This window comes from Pteropus medius, unplaced genomic scaffold (assembly GCF_902729225.1).
Source record: "Pteropus medius unplaced genomic scaffold, Ma_sr-lr_union100, whole genome shotgun sequence".
In the NCBI taxonomy this organism is placed as follows: Eukaryota; Metazoa; Chordata; class Mammalia; order Chiroptera; family Pteropodidae; genus Pteropus; species Pteropus medius.
In genome coordinates this window covers 17,890,925-17,910,057 of record NW_024340696.1, presented here as the reverse complement: position 1 = coordinate 17,910,057, position 19,133 = coordinate 17,890,925, and the positions used below count along the sequence as shown (strand labels likewise).

The 19,133-nt window shown below is 53.3% G+C and overlaps 1 protein-coding gene across 7 annotated transcripts in view; it reads right to left on the bottom strand.

The window, feature by feature from the left end:
- Nucleotides 1–19,133, bottom strand: part of CD82 (CD82 molecule) — a 54,619-nt gene that overhangs the window by 23,227 nt on the left and 12,259 nt on the right. For 4 of the 7 annotated variants that reach the window (XM_039867578.1, XM_039867572.1, XM_039867574.1 and 1 more), the window contains 2 exons: nt 5,893–5,962; nt 442–524 (listed from right to left, as the gene is read on the bottom strand). In XM_039867578.1, coding sequence (XP_039723512.1) covers nt 442–504 — 63 coding nt within the window. In that variant the 5' untranslated portion in view covers nt 505–524; nt 5,893–5,962. Of the gene's footprint in view, nt 1–441; nt 525–5,892; nt 5,963–6,414; nt 6,473–19,133 lie in introns of all 7 variants that reach the window. The other 3 variants (XM_039867585.1, XM_039867591.1, XM_039867573.1) reach the window with 2 other exon arrangements.

Genomic DNA, 19,133 nt, shown 5'->3' with positions numbered 1-19,133 from the left:
CACACACACACACACAATCATCCTGGCAACTCCAAAGCAGGAGGAGTCAGTTGGTGCCAGGCCAGACAGGAAAATCAGAGCCCCAGGAAAACCAGCTCCAGATGTGCCCGGGGCTCACATCTGGGCGTCCCCTTGGCTCAGGGACCTGGTGAGGCCTGCCAGGGTGGGTCTGGGGAAGGGGGACTGTGTCTCCGCTTTGGTCCAGAGCCCAGCCTCCTCTTGCCTACCCTCTGGGAGCTTGAGATGCATGCTCCGCGGAGCCAGCTGCAAATGCCAGGAGTCTCCTCACTACCCCCACCAGTTCCATTTAGAATGGTCAGTCCTCAGCCCCCACCCAACACACCCCACCACCGGCGCCGGACTCCATTGGGTCTCAGGCTGGGGTGCCCCCAACAGAAGAGTCCCTGTTTGAGGCAGTCAGGAGGTGCTGGCCATACTTACGAAGAAGAGCAAATTGAAGAGGAAGAGAAAGTATTTGGTGATCTTGATACAGGCTGACCCCATCCTGCCGGCCCTGGAGTTTCCTGGGGAGAAGGGAAAAAGGCAGGTAGGTCAGGGCAGGCGGGACAAGGCGGGGCAGGGGAGGAGACAACCAAAGCTGATGGGCACCCACCACCCGCCAGCCCCTACTCCTCCCAGCTCGCCCTTGCAACAACCCCAAGAGCTAGGTACCGACGTGAGGTTCCGTTTTACGGCACCCTGAGGCCCAGAGAGCTTAGATGACCGGCCCAAAGCCACACAGCTAGGAAGTCTTGGCTGCTTGATGCTTGGCCATTAGGGTCAGCATCAGCCACTCTCCCAGGGCCACGCCTGGAGGGAACTTGTCCAGGAGAACCTCAGGGTCTGAAACTTGCCCGAATGGACGCTAGTAGAAGTCGGGAGGCCAGGGAGTTAGTGATGGCGGGACACCTAGAGGTGAGACCTCTGTTTTTTTCCCCACACATCTTCGGATCCCTTCCGGGTTTAGGGGAGCTGCTGGGGGAGGAGAGTTCAGCTCCTCAGAAAATGGACTCAGGGCGCCCTCCATGGCATTGTGGAACATCCAACAAATACGAAAAATACAAATTCAACAGAAATTTTTGTCTCACCCCATAGATAAAAATTGTCATCATTTTAGTAGCTACACTTCCAGTGGCCATGTGTATAACAAATTGTTTTAAACGAAAGTGGGCTCATACTATACAGAGTGATTTGTCGCCTGCTTTTTTCATTCTACAATATACCATCTCTTTATGTGGATAAAATGTTGTTCTACATAATTTTATACATTGCATGGATTTCCGTATTATTGATTAGTACTTATTAACAATTTTTTTTGGGGGGGTCGCAGACTTTCCCAGAAAACTCATCAATAGGTAGCATTTTGCAAATAATTTCTGGGGTTCATAGACCCCATGAGGCCCATTCAGGAACCCCAAAAGACCGCAGGTTAGTCCCAGATAAAGATATACAATCAAAAATGAACATGTAAGTTGTTCCCGATTTTTAACAGTCACCCTTGGTGACACAACTCATGTTTCTATAACAACACAGACCATGTTTGAACTTGCTGTGTGTGTCCCTCTATACAGAAGGACCCCAGGCCAGGGCAGGACTCAGTGAAGAAGAGGGAAGCTAAAAGTGGCTTCCCTTGCACCCTCCCAGAGGCCAGACAACCCGAGAATGACAACAGCCTGGCCTCAGGCCCTGTGGGGTGAAGGAAACCAGCAACAGGCAGCTGGGGCCAGGATGGCTGGCCGGGAACAGCTGCATGGGCAGAGTCATGCTCGGGGGTGGGGAAGCAGGCACCAGACCCAGGCACATTCCCACTGCCCTGTGTAGGTGGAGGAGGATGAAGATCACAGAGCAGAGAGAACAGAGGCCCCGAGGGCCCAGGTGTGGGTTTCACCCCTTCCTTGCGGGGTGAAAGGCAGTCCTAAGACATGGGAATCTCCCCTCTCCATACTTCTCTGGACATAAAAAACTTCACCTTTATACACCTACAGTGACGGGGAGAGGCAGGTTAAGGCAGAGAGCTCACCACCTCCCAAAGGGTCCACTTCAGCTTTCTGACACCTCTGTTAGAGAAAGTTTTCTTTAGCTGCCTTTCTGTGGGTCAGATTTGGGCGCAACGTGCAGCAAAGCCATCCAAAGCAGAAAAAGGCCGCGTGGGTGGTAGTGAGCTCCCTGTCGCACGTGGCGTGGAAGCAAAGTCTGAATTCAGACTCACTGGGGGTGGGGGTTTCAAGTGCTATACGGGGAGATTAGACCGAATGGCTCTTCCAGGCTCCTAGGGTGCAAGGCCTGGGTCTGAGAAATGCAGAGGCAGTGGTTACTCAGGAACCATGAGAGTATGGTCTCCGCCTCCTAGGGTCTCCCTCACCCCACTCAGAGGGGAGAAAATACCCCCCGCCCCACCCATGTCAGCAGATCTGGAGATCTGAGAGTAACAGCTGCCCGCCGGTCCGCATACAGAAGACCCGCTGCCTTCTCTTCCCTCCCAGCACAGAGCCTGTCAGACCACAGGCACTGGATAGACTCGTGGAACAAACAGCAAGAGCATAAGAGCCTCTCGTGAAGGGAGGCGTGCTTTTCTTTCCTACCAGGGACCTACTCGCCTGGCTGGATCTCCTCCCAGTGAATGACACGGGACACCCACCCCGAGGGGCTGACGTCAGCTTAGCCCAAGTGGCCTATAGATAAGTCATCGCTTCACCAGAAGAACTTCAGTAACGACATCCTAGCGGTCAAGCGGTCCAGAGACACGAGTGGCTGTGCCAGTTGGTTCTTGCGAAACTGGAGAAGTGTGGAAACAGTGCTTTGGCAACTGCAGCAGACCTGCCGTGTTGCGCACAGTTCCAGAGAGTCCGGGAAGCGGCTCTGTACACGTTCCGGCTCCCGCATCCTCCGCTCAGGCCGGGTTTCCAGGGTGGCCTCACAGGATGAGGCGCCTTTCAGACAAAAGCGAATACCAGGCCCACCGAGGAAGAAGGAGGGGCTGCCTGTGAACAACACCTATTCCGGGCAGCCGCTGGCATCAGTCATCCCCTTTAATCCTCACAAACTGCCTGGAAGATGAAGAGGGTATTCTCAGCCCAGGGAGGGATGGGGCAGACTCAGGGAGGTGCAGTAACTTGCCCAAGTCACATAGCTCCTTAAGCAGTGGTAGCTCCAGAGCCCAAGATCTTTCTACTGTGAAGGGCTCCCGTCCAGGAGTGGCCGCAACTGTATAAAGGGATCTCTGGGGTTGGCCAGGATTTTGTTGTCCAAGCGAGGAGTGAGTGGAGACCCAGGTGACTGCTCAAAGGAGCTCTGGTTTGGTGGGCAAAGAGACAGAGGCTGCTGGGCTAGTATCTGAATAGTCCAGAGCCCAGGCAACCTTGCTGTTTTCTTGGTCACTTATGCAAATTGTACTAAACACTGGACAAAGCTCATTAGCATCCTATGAGAAAACTAAGGCACAGAGGGGTGAAGGAGCATGCCCAAGGTCATTAGTACATAGACCGGCAAGGATAGAACCCAGGACGCCTGGCTCCTTAGGCCATTCCCTCCTCTCCAGGATGCAGCTGGGTAGGTTCATTTGAGGGAACAGGAGCCGGGCAGTCCCATGATGGGCAGGCAGCTTGGCCAATCGGGACGGGCCCCAAGCCTACACAGGAATCACCGGAGGGAGGAGATGGTGCTGAGAATCAGAGCCTGGGGTGGGCAGCTCCAGGGCATGTGGGCCAAGATCCAGGATACAAAATCTTTGTGCCCTGCAAAAGCAGACATTTCCCCCTCACAGCCACAGAGAGCAGGGGTTGAACAACCTTCTCTACACTCAGCAGAAGATGGACAGTTCCACAAAAGGCAGGGGTCAGCTCAGGCTGGGAACATGCCTGCCACATCCCAGGATGGGGTGTGGCACCAACTTTACGGAGCCCACCGCCACTACCAAGCCTCGAGGAGTCCCCACAGGTGGAATCAGTTACCTCCTAGCTCCGCCTGCCCATGCAAGGAGTCTGAGCTTCATCCTCGCCCAGGATGACAGCAACAAAGGCTGCAGTAGGGCAGGGGGCGGCCAACGAGGCCTGCGGATCAAATTCCATCTGTCACCTACTTTTTTGTACGGCTTACAAGCTAAGGACAGATTTTACATTTTTAAATAGTTGGGAAAAATTAAAAGAATATTTCGTAACACGTGAAATTCAACTTTCAATGTCCACAAATAAAGTTGTGCTGGCACACAGCCACACCCACTGGTTTATGTCTTGTCCACAGCTGCTATGGCATTGCAACGGATGACCGGGGCCATTGCGACAGAGGCTGTTTGGCCCACAAAGCCCAAAACACTTACTGCCCGGCCCTTTATGGAAAAAGTTTGCCGGCCCCAGGTGTAAGGGATCAAACCCCTGACAAGCGTTCGAATCCTAGCGAGGTCAGTGCCTGGCATCGTCAGGGCTCAGTGAGCCAGAGCTGCAGTTAGTGTCTTTATCGGTACTTCTGGAAGAAGTGAGGGTGACTGTTTCATTGGCAGATGAAATTAGACAAAGAGAATGTCTTCCAGTGTTATGCTTCCTTGCGGTAAACACTGGAGGGTCTGCCCACGATCGCCTGCGAGGATGTCTTGACAGCCGCAAAATAAGCCCATCTTATTTGGGAAATTCTGGAACAGTCACTAACAGCTGTGTGAGTACAAGCAGGAAGGTGCCGATTTTCTGTTATGCTTCATAGCAGGTAGATTGACCATTTCCAAACAACTATAATTTAAATTGACCAAATATATAATTTTACGCCAAATCAGTCTGTATAGTGAGATTACCATATTAATATTTTACTAACTCCTACTCTTCCTTCAATACTCACCTCAGACATCTCCCTCATCTAGGAAACCACCTATGCCAGCCAGCCTTATGACCACTGCCACGGCCACCCCCTCTCTACCAACTCACATGTTAGTTAGGGGCACTCCCTCTCTGCTTCCTTCCAATGACAATGGATGCTGGGGCAGTTTCCAGAACAGGCTCTGGCATCAGACCTCCTGGGTTTGAATGCAGTTCTATCACCTCCTAGCTGTGTGACCTTGGATAAATGATTTAACCTCTCTGAGCCTCACCTCACTCATCTGTGAAAAGAGGAAAATAAAATCTGTTTGGCAGATTTACCAAGAGGTTAAATGAGAGAATATGGGTAAAGTGCCTGGCATAAGACAGGCTTTCAATAAATAGAGGCTACTATTATAGCTCATAATGCTGTACAGTAATTTTCTACTCCCCTATGGGTTGTGTGACACCTTGAGGGGAAAGTCTATGTATTATTTATGAGAACAAAGTCGGCTCCCAGAAAATGTTGTTGCCTGGAGGGTGGAGGGATAGAGAGAGAGAGGAGTAGAGGGAGGAATGGATGGACAGAGGAATGGACAGAGGAGGGGAGGGACCCCCACAGAGAACCCCAGGACTTTAGAATGCTCAGCCTCCCGAAGGGAGGCCGAGATCCACTGCCCGAGTCAGCGGAGACTCTATTCTCCGGCCTCTTCTGTCCTCATGCGAAGGTGAGCACCCTCACGTAGGGCGAGCACCCCGAGCCAGCTCTGAATGCCAGAACCTGCTGCCCAGCCTCTCTCGCCTTCCCCAGAGACCTTGGGACTGGGAGAAGTTGGTGTCTTCAAGAGAACCCCCTCTCCATGTTGGCCCCCTGCGAATTTGCACCTATAGAGAAGGTTTGGTTTGTCCCTCAGCTGCAGGTGGGGAAGGAGGCTTCTGGCCTGACCCTGGAAACCGGATGGCCCCCCCATGGCCTCGGGGAAGCTGAGTGGTGCCACCAAATTGCGCCTCTAGACCCAGAGTCAGGAGGTGCGAGCTGAGACTCAGCACAGGTGACTGGTGCGAGCTGAGACCCAGCACAGGTGACTGCCCCCCGCCCCCACCTCCTCACCTGTCCAATGACAGGACCAGAGCAACGTTTGCTGGAGTGGTTCCTCAGAATATGAGTCCTAGGAGACGTGCTGTTAGGAACAGAAAATTTTGCTGTCACCAAGTGTGTGGAGCACCGATTCTCCCTGAGTCACTGCTCGTTAGGCTATTAAGGACTCGGACTCTGAACCCGGCAATAAACGCTGCTGACTGAAAACCACTGTTCACTTAAGAGCCCTCAACACCGCGTGGAACACGTTAGGAAATGCCAAACCAAGGCTCTTGAGATCCCTGGGGACTGGCGCTCCAGAGTTCCACGTGCTGCGGGGTGCAGGGAAGGGGCAGAGATGGCCCTTCGACCAGCCCACCAGCCAGCTCTGACCCAACACCTAAGAGCCGGGGCTCCCTCTTTTTCATCCCCACTCATCCCACAGCCCAATCTGGCACCTCTCCCGGCTCCATGCCTCACCTCCCACCTGGACCAGTACAGCTCCCTAGCTGGTCACAGGTTCCACCCCTGCCCTCGCCAACCCGTTATCCATACCAGAGCAAGGGCTTTGAAAACTGCAAAACCAGACCTTGACACTCTCCTGTCTCCAACCCTGCAATGATAATGCAGCCACTATAAAACTAGTGCTCTTCTGTGGCTGGAGGGGGCCCTGCCTCCTCTGCCCTGTCTTGTCCTGTCCCTCCTCTGTCCTCAGCACCTCCCTCCTTTCTGTACACACATTCCCCAGATCACAAGACCATTCTTTCCTGTCCTTCCAGTAAAGCAGGCTCTTGCCCACCTCAGTGCCTTTGACCGGCCTTCTTCTAAGGGCACTCCGCTCCCAAAGCCCCGGGCTGGCTCCTTCCCTCCTGTGGCTCCAGTTCCCTCCTCCCAGACGCCTTCCCCGAGCACCTGACCTACACAGAGGGCCTCACCTCCAGCTGTACGTTAGAGTCAAAACATGTCAATGCCACCCGCCCGCCCCCCCACCAAGGCATCAGAATCTTTAGGGGGGCTCCCCCAGTGACTCTTAGGAGCAGCAGCTTTGACACCTGAGCCTGTCACATGCCTCATTCACGGGAGTTATCTTATTGGTTCGCTAGTGTGTCTGGAGCCCCCATTAGAATATGGATCCTTAAGGGGAGGAGCTGTGTCTGTCTCATTAACCCTGTATCTCAGAGCCTAGAACAGTGCCTAGTATGTAGTAACTACTTGATGTGTATTTGCAGGAAGCAGGAAAGGAGGGGGTAGGTGGAGTCTGGGAAGGTAAGGAAAGGGTTCTTACAGAAGATAAGACAAACCAACTTTGATCCTGCAACTGGAGGTTTCTGGTCCTTAGAAATGACAGCGCTAGCTTGGGGGGATACCAATCTCCCTTGGGTCAGAAAGGCCAATGGAAGCTGTGAACAGTCTCCCAAGAAAGATGCACACAGCTGTGCAGGCACATGCTGTCATCTGGTAAGGGCGGAGGTCACTAACCCCTGGAAGAACCCAGAGGTTCTTACTTCTCCCATCCCCCATTTGTTTAGAGTAGTGGACCCCATCATTACTGCTCACTGGAATTACCCCAAGAGCTCTCAAACTTGCTGGTGCCTCAGCCCCCGTCCCAGAGATGCTGATTTAATTAGTCCGGGGTACAGGCTGGGCATCAAAGTTTTTTAAATCTCTCCCGGGAATTTTAATGTGTGAAATCCACTGCCGTAGGCTCCGTCCCCAGCATGGCCTGGTCCCTCTGCTGGAAGTGGGGTGCAGGCAGACCTGGGGTCCCTGGTGCAGCATGGCCTGGCCAGGGAAAATCTCACACAAAGCTTCCAGCACCTCTGCTCCATCATTGACTTCCTGGAGGCACAGTCCCCCTGAGTCATGAACCCCAGAGCAATGTCCGCTGTACAGAAGACCTTTGAGATTGGCGCATTTTTCAAAGGAGCCAGAGAGAGCAACAGCCTGCTGGTCACGCAGCAAGATCGGGGCCGGGCGTGTTGTAGAGTTCTTGGAGATTCTGGGTCCAGAGCTCTTTTCTCTCCACCCGCTGCCCTGTCCCAGTCCACTGGGCCTTCAGCGTAGGGAGGTATTAGAACTGAACTCAGAGTTACCCAGTGACCCTTGGTTCCCTCCCCTGGATCATATCAGCCACATAACCTTGGGAGACACTGCAGAGCTGCCTCCTTATCAGTGAATGGGGATATTCAACCCGCCTGCCCCACATGGTGTGAAAATGACATGCAATCAAGCTGGTGCCCAGTAGGCTTAGTCCATGCTGGCACCCTGGCCCAGCCCTCCCACTCTCCCTGCTTGAAATGCCAAATCTGCCACATCTTACCAGTCATGTGGCCCTGGGCAATCACTTTACCACTGTGCCTCAGCTTTCCAACCTATAAAATGGACTTAATAATGGGTTATGGTGAGGCTTACGTGAGTTAGTATCTATAAAGTGCCTGGCATCCAGTAAATGTCAAATAAATGCTACCAATTACAATAATGACTATCAGGAAGTTGTTGGTTTCCTGACCAACAGTCCGAAGCCCTCTGGGGGACCTGATCCAGCCTCCAGATGTAAGGACTAGTCTGGAGGCCTCTGTGCCAGAGGGTGACCACAGCTGCTCTGAGGCAAGAAGGTAGGGGTTAAGTTAAACAGAGCCGGGCTGAGCTGCCAAAGAAAGGAGGGCCTCTGCCCTTTACATGGGCGGGACCTCCGTCTCCCAGGCTCTGTCTGGGCTGTGCCTAAGGGCCTGCCTGAGGCCTGGAGGTCCAGCCAGTCTGGTGAGTTGGACAACTGATCCCGTGGGAGCTCAGTCGGCCTGCTTGGGCAGAACGCAGAGTGAGAGAGCCTGGCCTGGCTGCTCTGCTCTGGAAGCCTGCCTGCCCCCGGGCATTCCACCTGCAAGCCAGTTCTTGGCCACCCGGCTCTCCAGTCCTCTGGACTTTGTCCTGATCGCCCATGAAAAGAGCCTGGTCACAGGTGGCTGTGTTTGTTTTCACATGTGACAGGAGATATATTTCCTGAAACCCTGGCTGACTCCAGGGGCTGGGTTTTTGACTTCCTCACTAGCTTATTTTTCAGTCTCTGGTCTTACTTTTTTATTGTTGTTAACACAGAAAAGAAAAACAAAAGTAAAAAGCTGTTACTCTGGACAACAGGAAAACAGTGAGGCTCTAGGCATGATTAGAATCTCAAGGTTCCTTCGAGACCTAGGTTTGAATCCCAGCTCTGCTTCCTACTAGCTGTGTTGTGACCTACAGCAAGGAAGTTAGTGAACCTCTCTGAGCCCAGCATCTTATCTCCAACACAGGGACACTAGCAAGACCCCTGTCTCATAGGATTGTGGGAGGACAGAGATAAGGTACATAAAGAGTTTTGGGGATTCTGTCAGTTGCTCACAATACAGCGAGAAAATCCCACCATCACGACTTGAAAGAAACATATCCAGATTGGACCCTCACAGAAATCAGAGGATTTCAGAGACCCAAGGCCTCTTTTTTGTCTTACAGATGTGGAACCCAAGGCCTGATGAAGACTAGCTCCTGCCATATGATTCCATGAGCTGGTATGACAGGCTCCCATTCTCCTGAGGACTTAACACCTGGGAGCTGGGACTGACCCCTGGCATGTGGGGGAAGGGGCCAGAGGTACCAGAGGAACGCAGGCAGCAGCCACCCCTAGCAAGACTGTGGCAGAAGAGGGACAGCACTTTATAGTTTGTATCATGTCATTCCCACTGTCCTTCATTTAATCTAACACCCCACCCCTGAGGTATTATTACCACCGTTTAACAGATGAAGAAACTGAGACTCAGAGGTTTAGTGGCTTGCCTAAGGCCACACGAGAAAGTGGCTAAGCCCTGATTAAAATTCAGATCTGACTTGAGACCAGAGCTCCTTCCTCCTTACCAATTGCCTAAGGGAATGATGTGGGTGGTGGAGCCTGGCTGCCCCATCCTTCTGCATCTCTGTTTGCCTGCCTGACTCCCCATCCTCCCTCAGTTCTGAGGCCTGACTCTTGTTTTCTTGTCAGGAAGGAAAAGACCAGCCTTGCCAAACTTGGCCATAGTGTTCCTCTGGTGTGGCTGATGAGGATGACAGATGTGGCCCTTCCCAGCAGGCTTTGATCTAAAACCCAAGCAATGAGACTGGAGGCCTTCAGCATGAAGAAGGGGGCCATTCTGATGGAGGATGCAGTGTGGGGAAGAGCAGACACCTGGAGCCTTCCAGCCGCCTCACCTGGCCCCCATGCAGCCAAAGACTCAAGTTGAGGTGGAGCCATAGCCTCTGGTCTCTCCTCCATGGCTCCCTTTCTCCATGGTTTTTGGCCCTCTTAGCAAGCTGCTTGAGCCCCATGCAGACCCTGCTCCCTCCCAACACTGAGTTCTAAGGCTCACACTAAGATTCACAGTACCAGAAAGGCCTTTGACAACACCTACTTCAGTCCCCATTTCTCAGATAAAGAGAGGACCATGAAGCCCCATCCTTCGAGGAAAAGTGTGTTTAGTGTACATGGTGGGGGCAGGGAGGGGATTGGTTAGAGCCACCAGTGTTTCCCAACCTGTTTCACATCATGATATACACAGAGAAGTATACATATTTGTCAGCGTACTGGGGTGGAGAGACAAGACTGAGCCTGGTCTGAGGTGACCAGCCCAGGGCTCTGTCCCCAAGGGCTAAGGAGATATTTCAACACATTTGTAACCCATTTGGGCACATTGGCTGGGAAGCCCTAAGTTAGAGGGTTATTTAGGAAGATAAGAGGCTGTCCAGAGGTCCTAGATTCCAGGGGCCCTAACAAGAGGACCCAGATGCCTCGGTAGGCTCTCAAGAGTCAGCCACCTTCCAAAGACCCTTCCCCACCCCCACAGCAGCAGGCACAATGAACCAGATCATAGTATGGACTTTGAATTGAGAGACCTAATTCTAATTTCATTTCTTAGAGCCACGTGACCTTTGGCAAGTTGCCTACACACTCTGAGCCTCATCTGTAAAACAGGGTTATCAAAGCTTGTCCAGGAAGATGGCAGAATCAACTTGCCAAACCCCAGGCTGTGAGCATGGCAGAGACAGAAGACTCTGGGAAGAGGTCACATTAGGCAGAGTCCCCTCTTCACATGGCAGGAGAAAGGTATGCATAAGGCTGTCCCTTGAGATGCGAGACACGCACAGGTTCCTACGAACTGCCCCAGAAAGGTTACCATCACCCAAGGACTTGAAACAAAAGTCGAGCAGAGGGAAGACTGATGAATGAGACAAATGCATGCGAAAGCACTCCCATGGGAGTGGTGTTTCACTCATCATGTTTCATTTAACCCCATACCACCCTGCCTGGCAGACAGCATCATCCTCATTTCATAAGCAGGACCTCTGGGGCTCAGGAAGGTGGTGGCACTTGTCCTGGTCACACCGAGGACAGTGGCCCAGCTGAGCTTTGCACTCCAGACCCTCTGATTCTCGAGCCAAAGGTCCTCCCTACTTTGTAATACTGCTTCCCACCGTGGAAGGCTTGAGGGGCTGCCATCCCGGGGAGCTCCCCGGTGGCTGTCCTCTGCCCACAGTTTCTGACCGGAGTCATTGCCCATTGCAGTTCATTGACTCTCCACTCTGGGTGGGTCCCAGGCTGGACACAGGAAATGGATCCACGAAACCCATCTCTGCCCCCAGGAAGTGCTCAGTCTGGAGGATCACAGACATAGTCATAGAGTGGCACGGTGATTCCACCCAGCCTCCAGCTCTCCCTTTAAGGGACAAGATGGGCTCTTTAGAACATAGCGTCCAGTATTTAACAATAAAAGCTAACATTTTCACTATTACTACTTGCCAGAGATTGTGCTAAGCGCTTCGTGTGGCTCAGGTTATCCTTGTAATTACCCTATGAAATAAGCAATGCTTTTAACCCCATTTTACAGTTGAAGCCGCTAAGACTCAAGGTCCAAGGCCCGAGTTTACAGCTAATGGAGCTCGGAGTTGAAATCCAACAGTTTAACCTAAAGCTCCTAGGCTTTATGATCGTGCTACGCTGACTGTAGAAACAAAGTTATAAATGATAGGTAACTAAAATAACCTCACCAAGCCCCAGCCTACATTGAGTTTCACTGCCCAGCCTCCAAATCCAACCAACTGAAGACATTCTGTGGCTGCACTAGGCACCGGGGACATGCCTGCACACCCATCCCAGAGACTGGCCAAATGGGGGCAGGTGGCTAACAAAGGATTAACATCTGGGCCAGAGCTGGGGTTCTTAAGAGACTGAGGCTGGGTACCAGGTGTGGGCCCTCAGCAGGATGATTAGGAAGGAGGGGGAGGCTATTCAGAGACCCCACGTGGCAGTAGGCAGGCTCTTTAGTCATGACATACCCTCCCCAGGCACTGGCTCAGGAAGGAAGAGATGGGACTGCTGAGATGCCACCTCCTCCAGGCAACCTTCCCAGAACACTCTCCTGCACAGACTCTCACAGAGCACCATCTGGCAGCCCTAATCATCTTGGCGTGAGTAGTTAGGGTGGGCATCGGATGGAGATGGGTTCTAACCCTGGCTCTGTCCACCATAATTGTCACTTAAACTTTCTGAGCCTCAGTTCCTGCATCTGTAAAATGGGCTAATACTTCCTCCCTCCCTAGGCTCAAGAGTCACTTAGGCTTTAGGGACATTTGATGGAGAGAAAGAGAGAGGGGGCAGTGACTGAGACACAGTAAAGTGCTGTGCACACAGATACGAGACTTCTGTCTTCCTGGGTCCTTGGGTGAAAACACAGAAAAGAGAAGGGTGACTCTGACTCTAAAGGTGGATGGGAGGCAGCCTTCCTGGCTGAGGCCCAGGTGGGGACAGGACGGGGCAGGGTTCTCTGGGTGTCACACTCTGTCCTTCCATTCCCCGCCCCCTTCCCTGTCTCTTGCTTTCTGTATATGTTTCTGTCTCTGTCGATGGCTTCCTCTGAGTTCCCCTCCGCCTTGTTTCTCAGTTTCTAAGACCATCTCTCATGTCCGTCCCTCACACATCCTGAGATGCTCTGAATATCCAGAGCATCCAGGGCAACCTCACGCAGCATCCAGGCCCTGGCTCCAGCCTAGCCTGGCTTCCTCATGGTGGGCACCTGGCACCAGGGAGGAGTGGCCCAAAGGAATCCATTTCCACAGTCTGCTGCAGGGTTCCAGGCCCTCTGAGGCTGGGATAAAGGGCTGAACCTTCCGTGTGGTGCGTAGAGCCCAAATCCCTGTTCCCAGGCAAGGCGGTAGCCATTTAACCAGACACCTGGCAGCTGGGGCAGGAAAGAGGTAACAGGAGACCAGCACAACCTGTCAGGGCTCTCTGCCTAGGGAGAGAGGGCCCCGGGCCTCTCTGGTCCTCTGGGATTGCCAAGGAGCTGAGTCTGGGCAGCTCCAGCCCGCTCAGCCTGGACTTAGCCAGTGGCTTCAGGCCCCAGCACCTGTTAGACCCTCCAGAGATGCTCTGGCTTCAGAGGGAGCCTAGTGGTGGCTGTGGGGTTGGGGGTGCACGGTGTTGGTGGGGGCTAAAAAGAGAGAGAGAAAGGATGGGTTGGAGAGAGTGAGAGAAGCAGAAACAAAGAGATAAGGAAAAAGAGACAGAGAATGACAGAAAGAGAGGGACAGAAAGACAGATCCCAGGCGAAGGAAGCCTCCTGTGCATCCAGGGCCCTCTCGAGTTTCCATGGAAAACTCCCAGGGGAGCCTAAGGCAAAACCTGCCCAGGAATGCAGCCCTGCTGACCCAGGCAGGACCCCACCCTGGCAGCCAGCCCAGACCCACCTCCCAGACCACCCCAAACGCTTATCTTCACCCTTGTCTGCAGCCAAGAGAAGTGGAGGGCCCAGGGCCTTCTGGCGCCCCACCCCCACCAGCCATGAGCAATGGTTCAGCCCCTCTCCTCCTGGCCTCCCCCAGTTTCTGCTGAGCACTGGGAGGGGCCTCAGACAGAATCCCTCACTGAGATTCCTGAGAAGGCTGGGTCTTTAACTCAGAAGGGCTCTGGACTCACCTGCAGGCCCCTGAGGAAGCTGAAGCAGGGAGAGGGACCTGCCCTCAGCCAGCAGCAGTGACGTCAAAAGGAATACCCAGGTCACAAACAGCCCCATGGGTCCCCCTCAACGGGAGCCCTCAGAGCCCTGGGGAGGAAAGAAGAAAGGAACCACGCCCAGCCGGTCTCCCTGGTCATCACTCCCCTTCCCTAAACCTCAGCTTCCCTCTCTGTACAATGGGAATTGTCCCTACGCCAGGCCCTAAAGCAGGGCGGAAACCCAGGACCCCTGCCCTGGAGACCCTGGAGTCTCTGCCACCCTCACCTCCTCTCAACCCGCTCCCCTCGCTGGAGGGAGGGGCATGACCCGGAAAGGCAACATTTAGCCAAGATCGTGAGCACTGCTGAGAGATGGGGAATGGGGGTGACTGGAGAGGCCTGGACAAGTCCCTCTTCCCGCTCTGGGATAACAGTTCATTCCTACCTTACGGGGAGTTGTGAGGTTTGAGGAAAATGCTCTAGCACAATAAAGGGAAGCGTCGTGATTACCATCGCCGTGAGAGGTTCCTGGCCACGGTGAGTTGGGAGGAGTGGGGTGTACGGACAGACAGAAGACAGAAACGGGAAGGAAAGGTGCTTGGTGCTATAGGAAGGAGTCTGGCATGGGGTTCTGGGGGCCAGGCATCGGGTTTCAAGAGTTTTCAGCATGGGCACCGGTGGCGACACCGCCCTGGTCTGAGCGTCAGGCAGGGCCTCAGGCCTGGTCCCCAGGCTGCACGGGATAAAGCAGCTCAGAGAAAGGCTCCTTCCCTATGGGGTGGGCCCAACATGCCGGACCTGGAGCCAAGAGCACAATAGCCTGGTGAACCTCTGGGTGTCCAGAGGGAAAGGGGACTGTTTGCTTTGCAGTAGGAAAATGGATATGTAAATGAATCCCTACTGGCAAAACTCCAGGCTCCTGGGAAGGGACACTCGGGGATTTGGGTCACCTGGATTCCCACCCCTTCTCATCCAGCTATACCAGGAAGCCCTGCGTGATCCTGAGAACACAGGACATATACAGATCCCCTTCCACAGATCTGGAATCCGAGGCTCAGAGAGGTACTGTGCCCGAGGTCACAGCTTGGAACTGGCACAGCAAGCTTGGAGCTGATTCTGTCCCTCTGCGCAATCCTAGCTAGAGCAGACAGAGTTCAGGCCTTAGACCAAGGCCCAGCCAGAGGCCCGATTCAAGGGGAATGGGCGGGTGGAGGTGGGAGGGGAGGGATCGGCATTTCCTGAGCGCCTGGAACCTACCAGATGTCAACAGTAGTTGTTTTGCACACTTTATCTCATATTTTTAGGAGAAGGAAGCCAGAAGTCCCAGAAGATAAGTGACTTGCTCAGGGTTACAAAGTATAAGAGTCACAGGTCTGAGACCATTGCTCATGGCTAGTGGAGGGATCAGCTTTCTCCAGCCCATGCAGACCCAGGGCTCTGAGCCCTGCTAGCCTGACAGACCCCAAGGGGGTCCCGGACCCACAGCAGCCACAGCCCCTGCTCTCATGGCCTCACTGGAGAGTTAACCAACCTGATTAGCCAGTTCATTCATTGGACAGACCTGAGACAGTTGAGTTGGCTTGGCCAGAGCACCAAGGCTTCCCTGAAGGAAGATGGTGGCTGGAGCTGGGCTTAGAAGAATGAGGAAGACTCAGTCAGGTCAGGAGGCAGGGGAGGAGGCAAGGGCACTCAGGCGAAACCACAGGGCCTGGGCTCCAAGGCCTGAGAGCCTGGAAAATCCTGTACTATGCATTTGGAAGGCAAGCGCAGTACCCAGGGAAAGCCAGGGGTTCAGGTGAGAGTGGGGAGCTGGGCTGGACCCCTCTTCCCCCCACCACTCAGGTCTCAAATGCCCAGGCCTGGGCAGCAGCAGGTAACAAGGACAGCCCGGGCCACCTGATCTTCCCGGTTCCTGGCCCCGAGTGAGGACTTCAGGCCAGCCTCTCCTGGAGATTTGCGTCCCTCGCTCCCAAGACCCCCCAGCCCAACCGAGGCTGAAAACAACGAGAAGCCCAGAGTTCTTCCTCCTTACTTGGGAGGCAGGGTGGGGTGGGAAGCAAAGACCACACAGATTCAAGTCCTGGCTCCAGCACCTCCTTAGCTGTAGGACCCTGGGCATCTCACTCAAAGCCTCTGTCATCATCTATAAAATGGGCTCGGTAATAATACCCTCGCTGCCTATTTCACAAGGTGCTGGGAGGCTTGCAGGACTAAGTATGTGAGAAAACGTCCACTGCTAAAAGCTATAAAGCATAAGGCATCATGATGAGAAATAGGACTCGGACGCCTCAAGCAGGGGAATGACTTGCCCAAGGTCACACAGCCCACGGGCAGCAGGGCTCGATTTGAACTGGGTCTCCTGATGGCTAGGCCAGGGCCCTCCCACTGCAAGACCCTAAATCCCAGGGGAGCCCTGCCCCCTTTGCATGGGTGGTGAGTGGGGGGCCCAGGCCACCATCCCCACATCCCAGCTCCTTCTGTCCAGAACCCGTTGCCACTCCAGACCAGGGGACCCAGCCTTGGAGTTTGAGATTGAAAGTCGAGCTCTGCCCCTTTCAGCTGTGATCTTGTACAAGTTATTTCCGCTCCAGGACCCTTAGTTTCCTCATCTATAAAAGAGGGCTGATGATAACCTCTACTTGGGGCAGGGGGCTGGTGGGAAGATGACCTGACATTATGGCTGCAAAGTGCCCAGGACAGCGCCTGGCACACATTAGATGCTCAACAGATGAGGGTTCTCTCCTCTCCCTCTGCTGTGCCTGCCAGGCAGCTCCCAAGTTCAGCAGGAGAAAGTTTCCAGGCTCCCGGGAAACCTGCCCAGAACAGTAACTGGGAACATAAACTGGCTGGAGGACACTAGATCTTGGAAGAAGATCACGTTCCTGAATGGCTAGAGGCGGGCAGAAGTAGAGCAAGACCCTGGCTCAGAGGCGGTGAGCAGGAAACCTGCCTTCCCGGCCCCCTCGCTCAGGGACTCCTGGGGGCAGGAACAATGTTCAAGGAAGGCACATCTGCTCCTGCACTAGACCTGCATGGGGGAAGCAGAGAGAGGTGACAGGGCCAGAGTTCTGGTTATCAATGCTCCTGCCAACTCTCAGGGCACCCTGGGACATGTCAGGTCGCCTGTCAGAGCCTCGGTTTTCCTGTCTATAAAATAGGGGTGGTGATAATCCTCTTATCCTCCTGAATATAAATATATACAAAGCACATACTGGAGACGGGTAATGAGGTGGGGGCAGGGAAAGGCGAATTCAGGCCTCACTCGAGCCTTTATCAAATTCACCACACAGCAGCCCCTGCCCCATTCCACTACTCCACTGGTTCTCCAAGTATGGTCCCCATTCCAGCAGCAACAGCATCTCCTGGGAACATGTTAGAAATACACATTCCCAGGCTGCACCCCAGACCAACAGAATCAGAAACTCTGGAGGTACGATCCATGCTTTAACAACCCCTCCAAGAGACAAGCCTATGTCAGTTTGAGAAGCACTGTACCACTCCATGACCCACCTCCTACTCCAGAGAAACGTCCTCCCACAGACTCATCTCCCCACTTCCTGGCTCCCAGAAGGCTGCTGGGGGAGGAAGGAGTCACAATGGAGAGAGGTCATTAAATAGTAACGAGATCCCATAATTAGTTAATGACACCAGTGGCTCCAGGAGAGAGGGTCAAAAGTCAGTCAAAGAGAAAAAGCTCCCCTATATCTCTTTCTGTCTTTCACACACACGTGCATGCATGCATGTGCGCGCGCGCACACACACACCCCCCCGCCAAAGAGCCTGCCCCCTTCGTGCTTTGGTGGGTCTGCTAACTAGTACTGAGGGGCACAGTCTGTCCCTCCCACCAGGGGGGCTGGAGCTAAATGTGGGTGTACATTCTGGTGGGTATCAGGGAAGGCTTTTCCCTGAGAACATAGCCCTCAGGCCTTGAGTTTAAAAACCACCTCACTGGAAAGCCACTTCTAGGAATTTGCTCTGTGGAGAATTGAGCACAAAGTATATGTCTGGACAAAGTGGTCACTGTAGCAATGTGGATCCTAATGAATAATTCAAAACCACCTACATGTGCAATAGCAGGGGAACATTCCGCTGGGTCACAGTAGGTCCAGGTGGTGCCATGCGATGGAACAGGGAAACATGCTGTGGAAGAATACCGAGTAACGTGGGAAAATCCTCCCTTACAACGTCACCTGAACACGCGGCAGCACGGGAAGTGGTTCGTGTGGTGTGATCTCAGTCGTGTGTGTGTGCGTGTGTACCACACTGCTCACACCGCTTATCTCTGCACGGCAGTTTCCTCCTTCGCATCTGTTCTTTACCTTCCCAATTTTCCCACTAAAAAAACTATGTCTTCGATCATTAGAAAGTTATTTGTTTAAGTGCCCATTTGGTTCAGATGGAGATGAGGTTTTTTAAAATATTGACAGAAACATCTCTTTCCTACATCGGAATCAGTGGCTTGGGGCAACCCTGGCTACAAAGAAGACCTGGTCCCCTTAGGGAGTGTTCACGTTCCATGTGTTCTCGACAAGCATGATCAACAAAACAAGCATGACCAACGAGCGGAAGCTAAGGGAGGGTGGGTTTGCTTAAATTCTATACCATATTTTTAAAGAGATCTGTCCAGAGTGGAAAGGTAGTGAGCTCTCTAAGCCTTGAGGTATGTAAGCAAAGGCTGGATGTTGTCCAGACTGAGTAGACTCAATGAACTCTAGAGCCACTTAAAAGAGCATGATCCTGTTAATCTAGTCACAAGCACCCATCCTGGCCCTCAACTCTAATCCAGGAGCACTCGGATCTAGGCAGGGCTCACACAGTCTGATTAAGGACTAAGCCGACAAAGGCCTAAGGCCCTCCTGACCCCTGGAGCTCCAAGCGGCCCTGGAAATCTCCTTCGCTCCAGATCAGGGACCTGTCTTTGGAGAGGAGAACTCTGTCACTCCTCCAAAAGAGTAGCAGGAGCAGCCTTTGTTTATCATGATCATACTTATCCTCTGGCTTGTTTGGAGGGTGCATTCTGAGCTGAGCCCACCGCTCAGCATTTTACTTACAACCATTATCTCATTAAATTCTCAAGTAAGCCCATGAGAGAGGTACCAGTATCATTCTCCATTTCACAGATAAGGAAACCAAGGCTCTGAGAGGTTGAGAAACTTGCCCAAAGATAAGCAGATAGTGTGGAAGAGCTGGCCCATACCTAGGTCTTGGAAGAAGCCCAAGCTGTAAGCACAACCCCAGTGTTCCCCTACAGGCAGCTTGCTGCCCTCCCCCCCCCCCC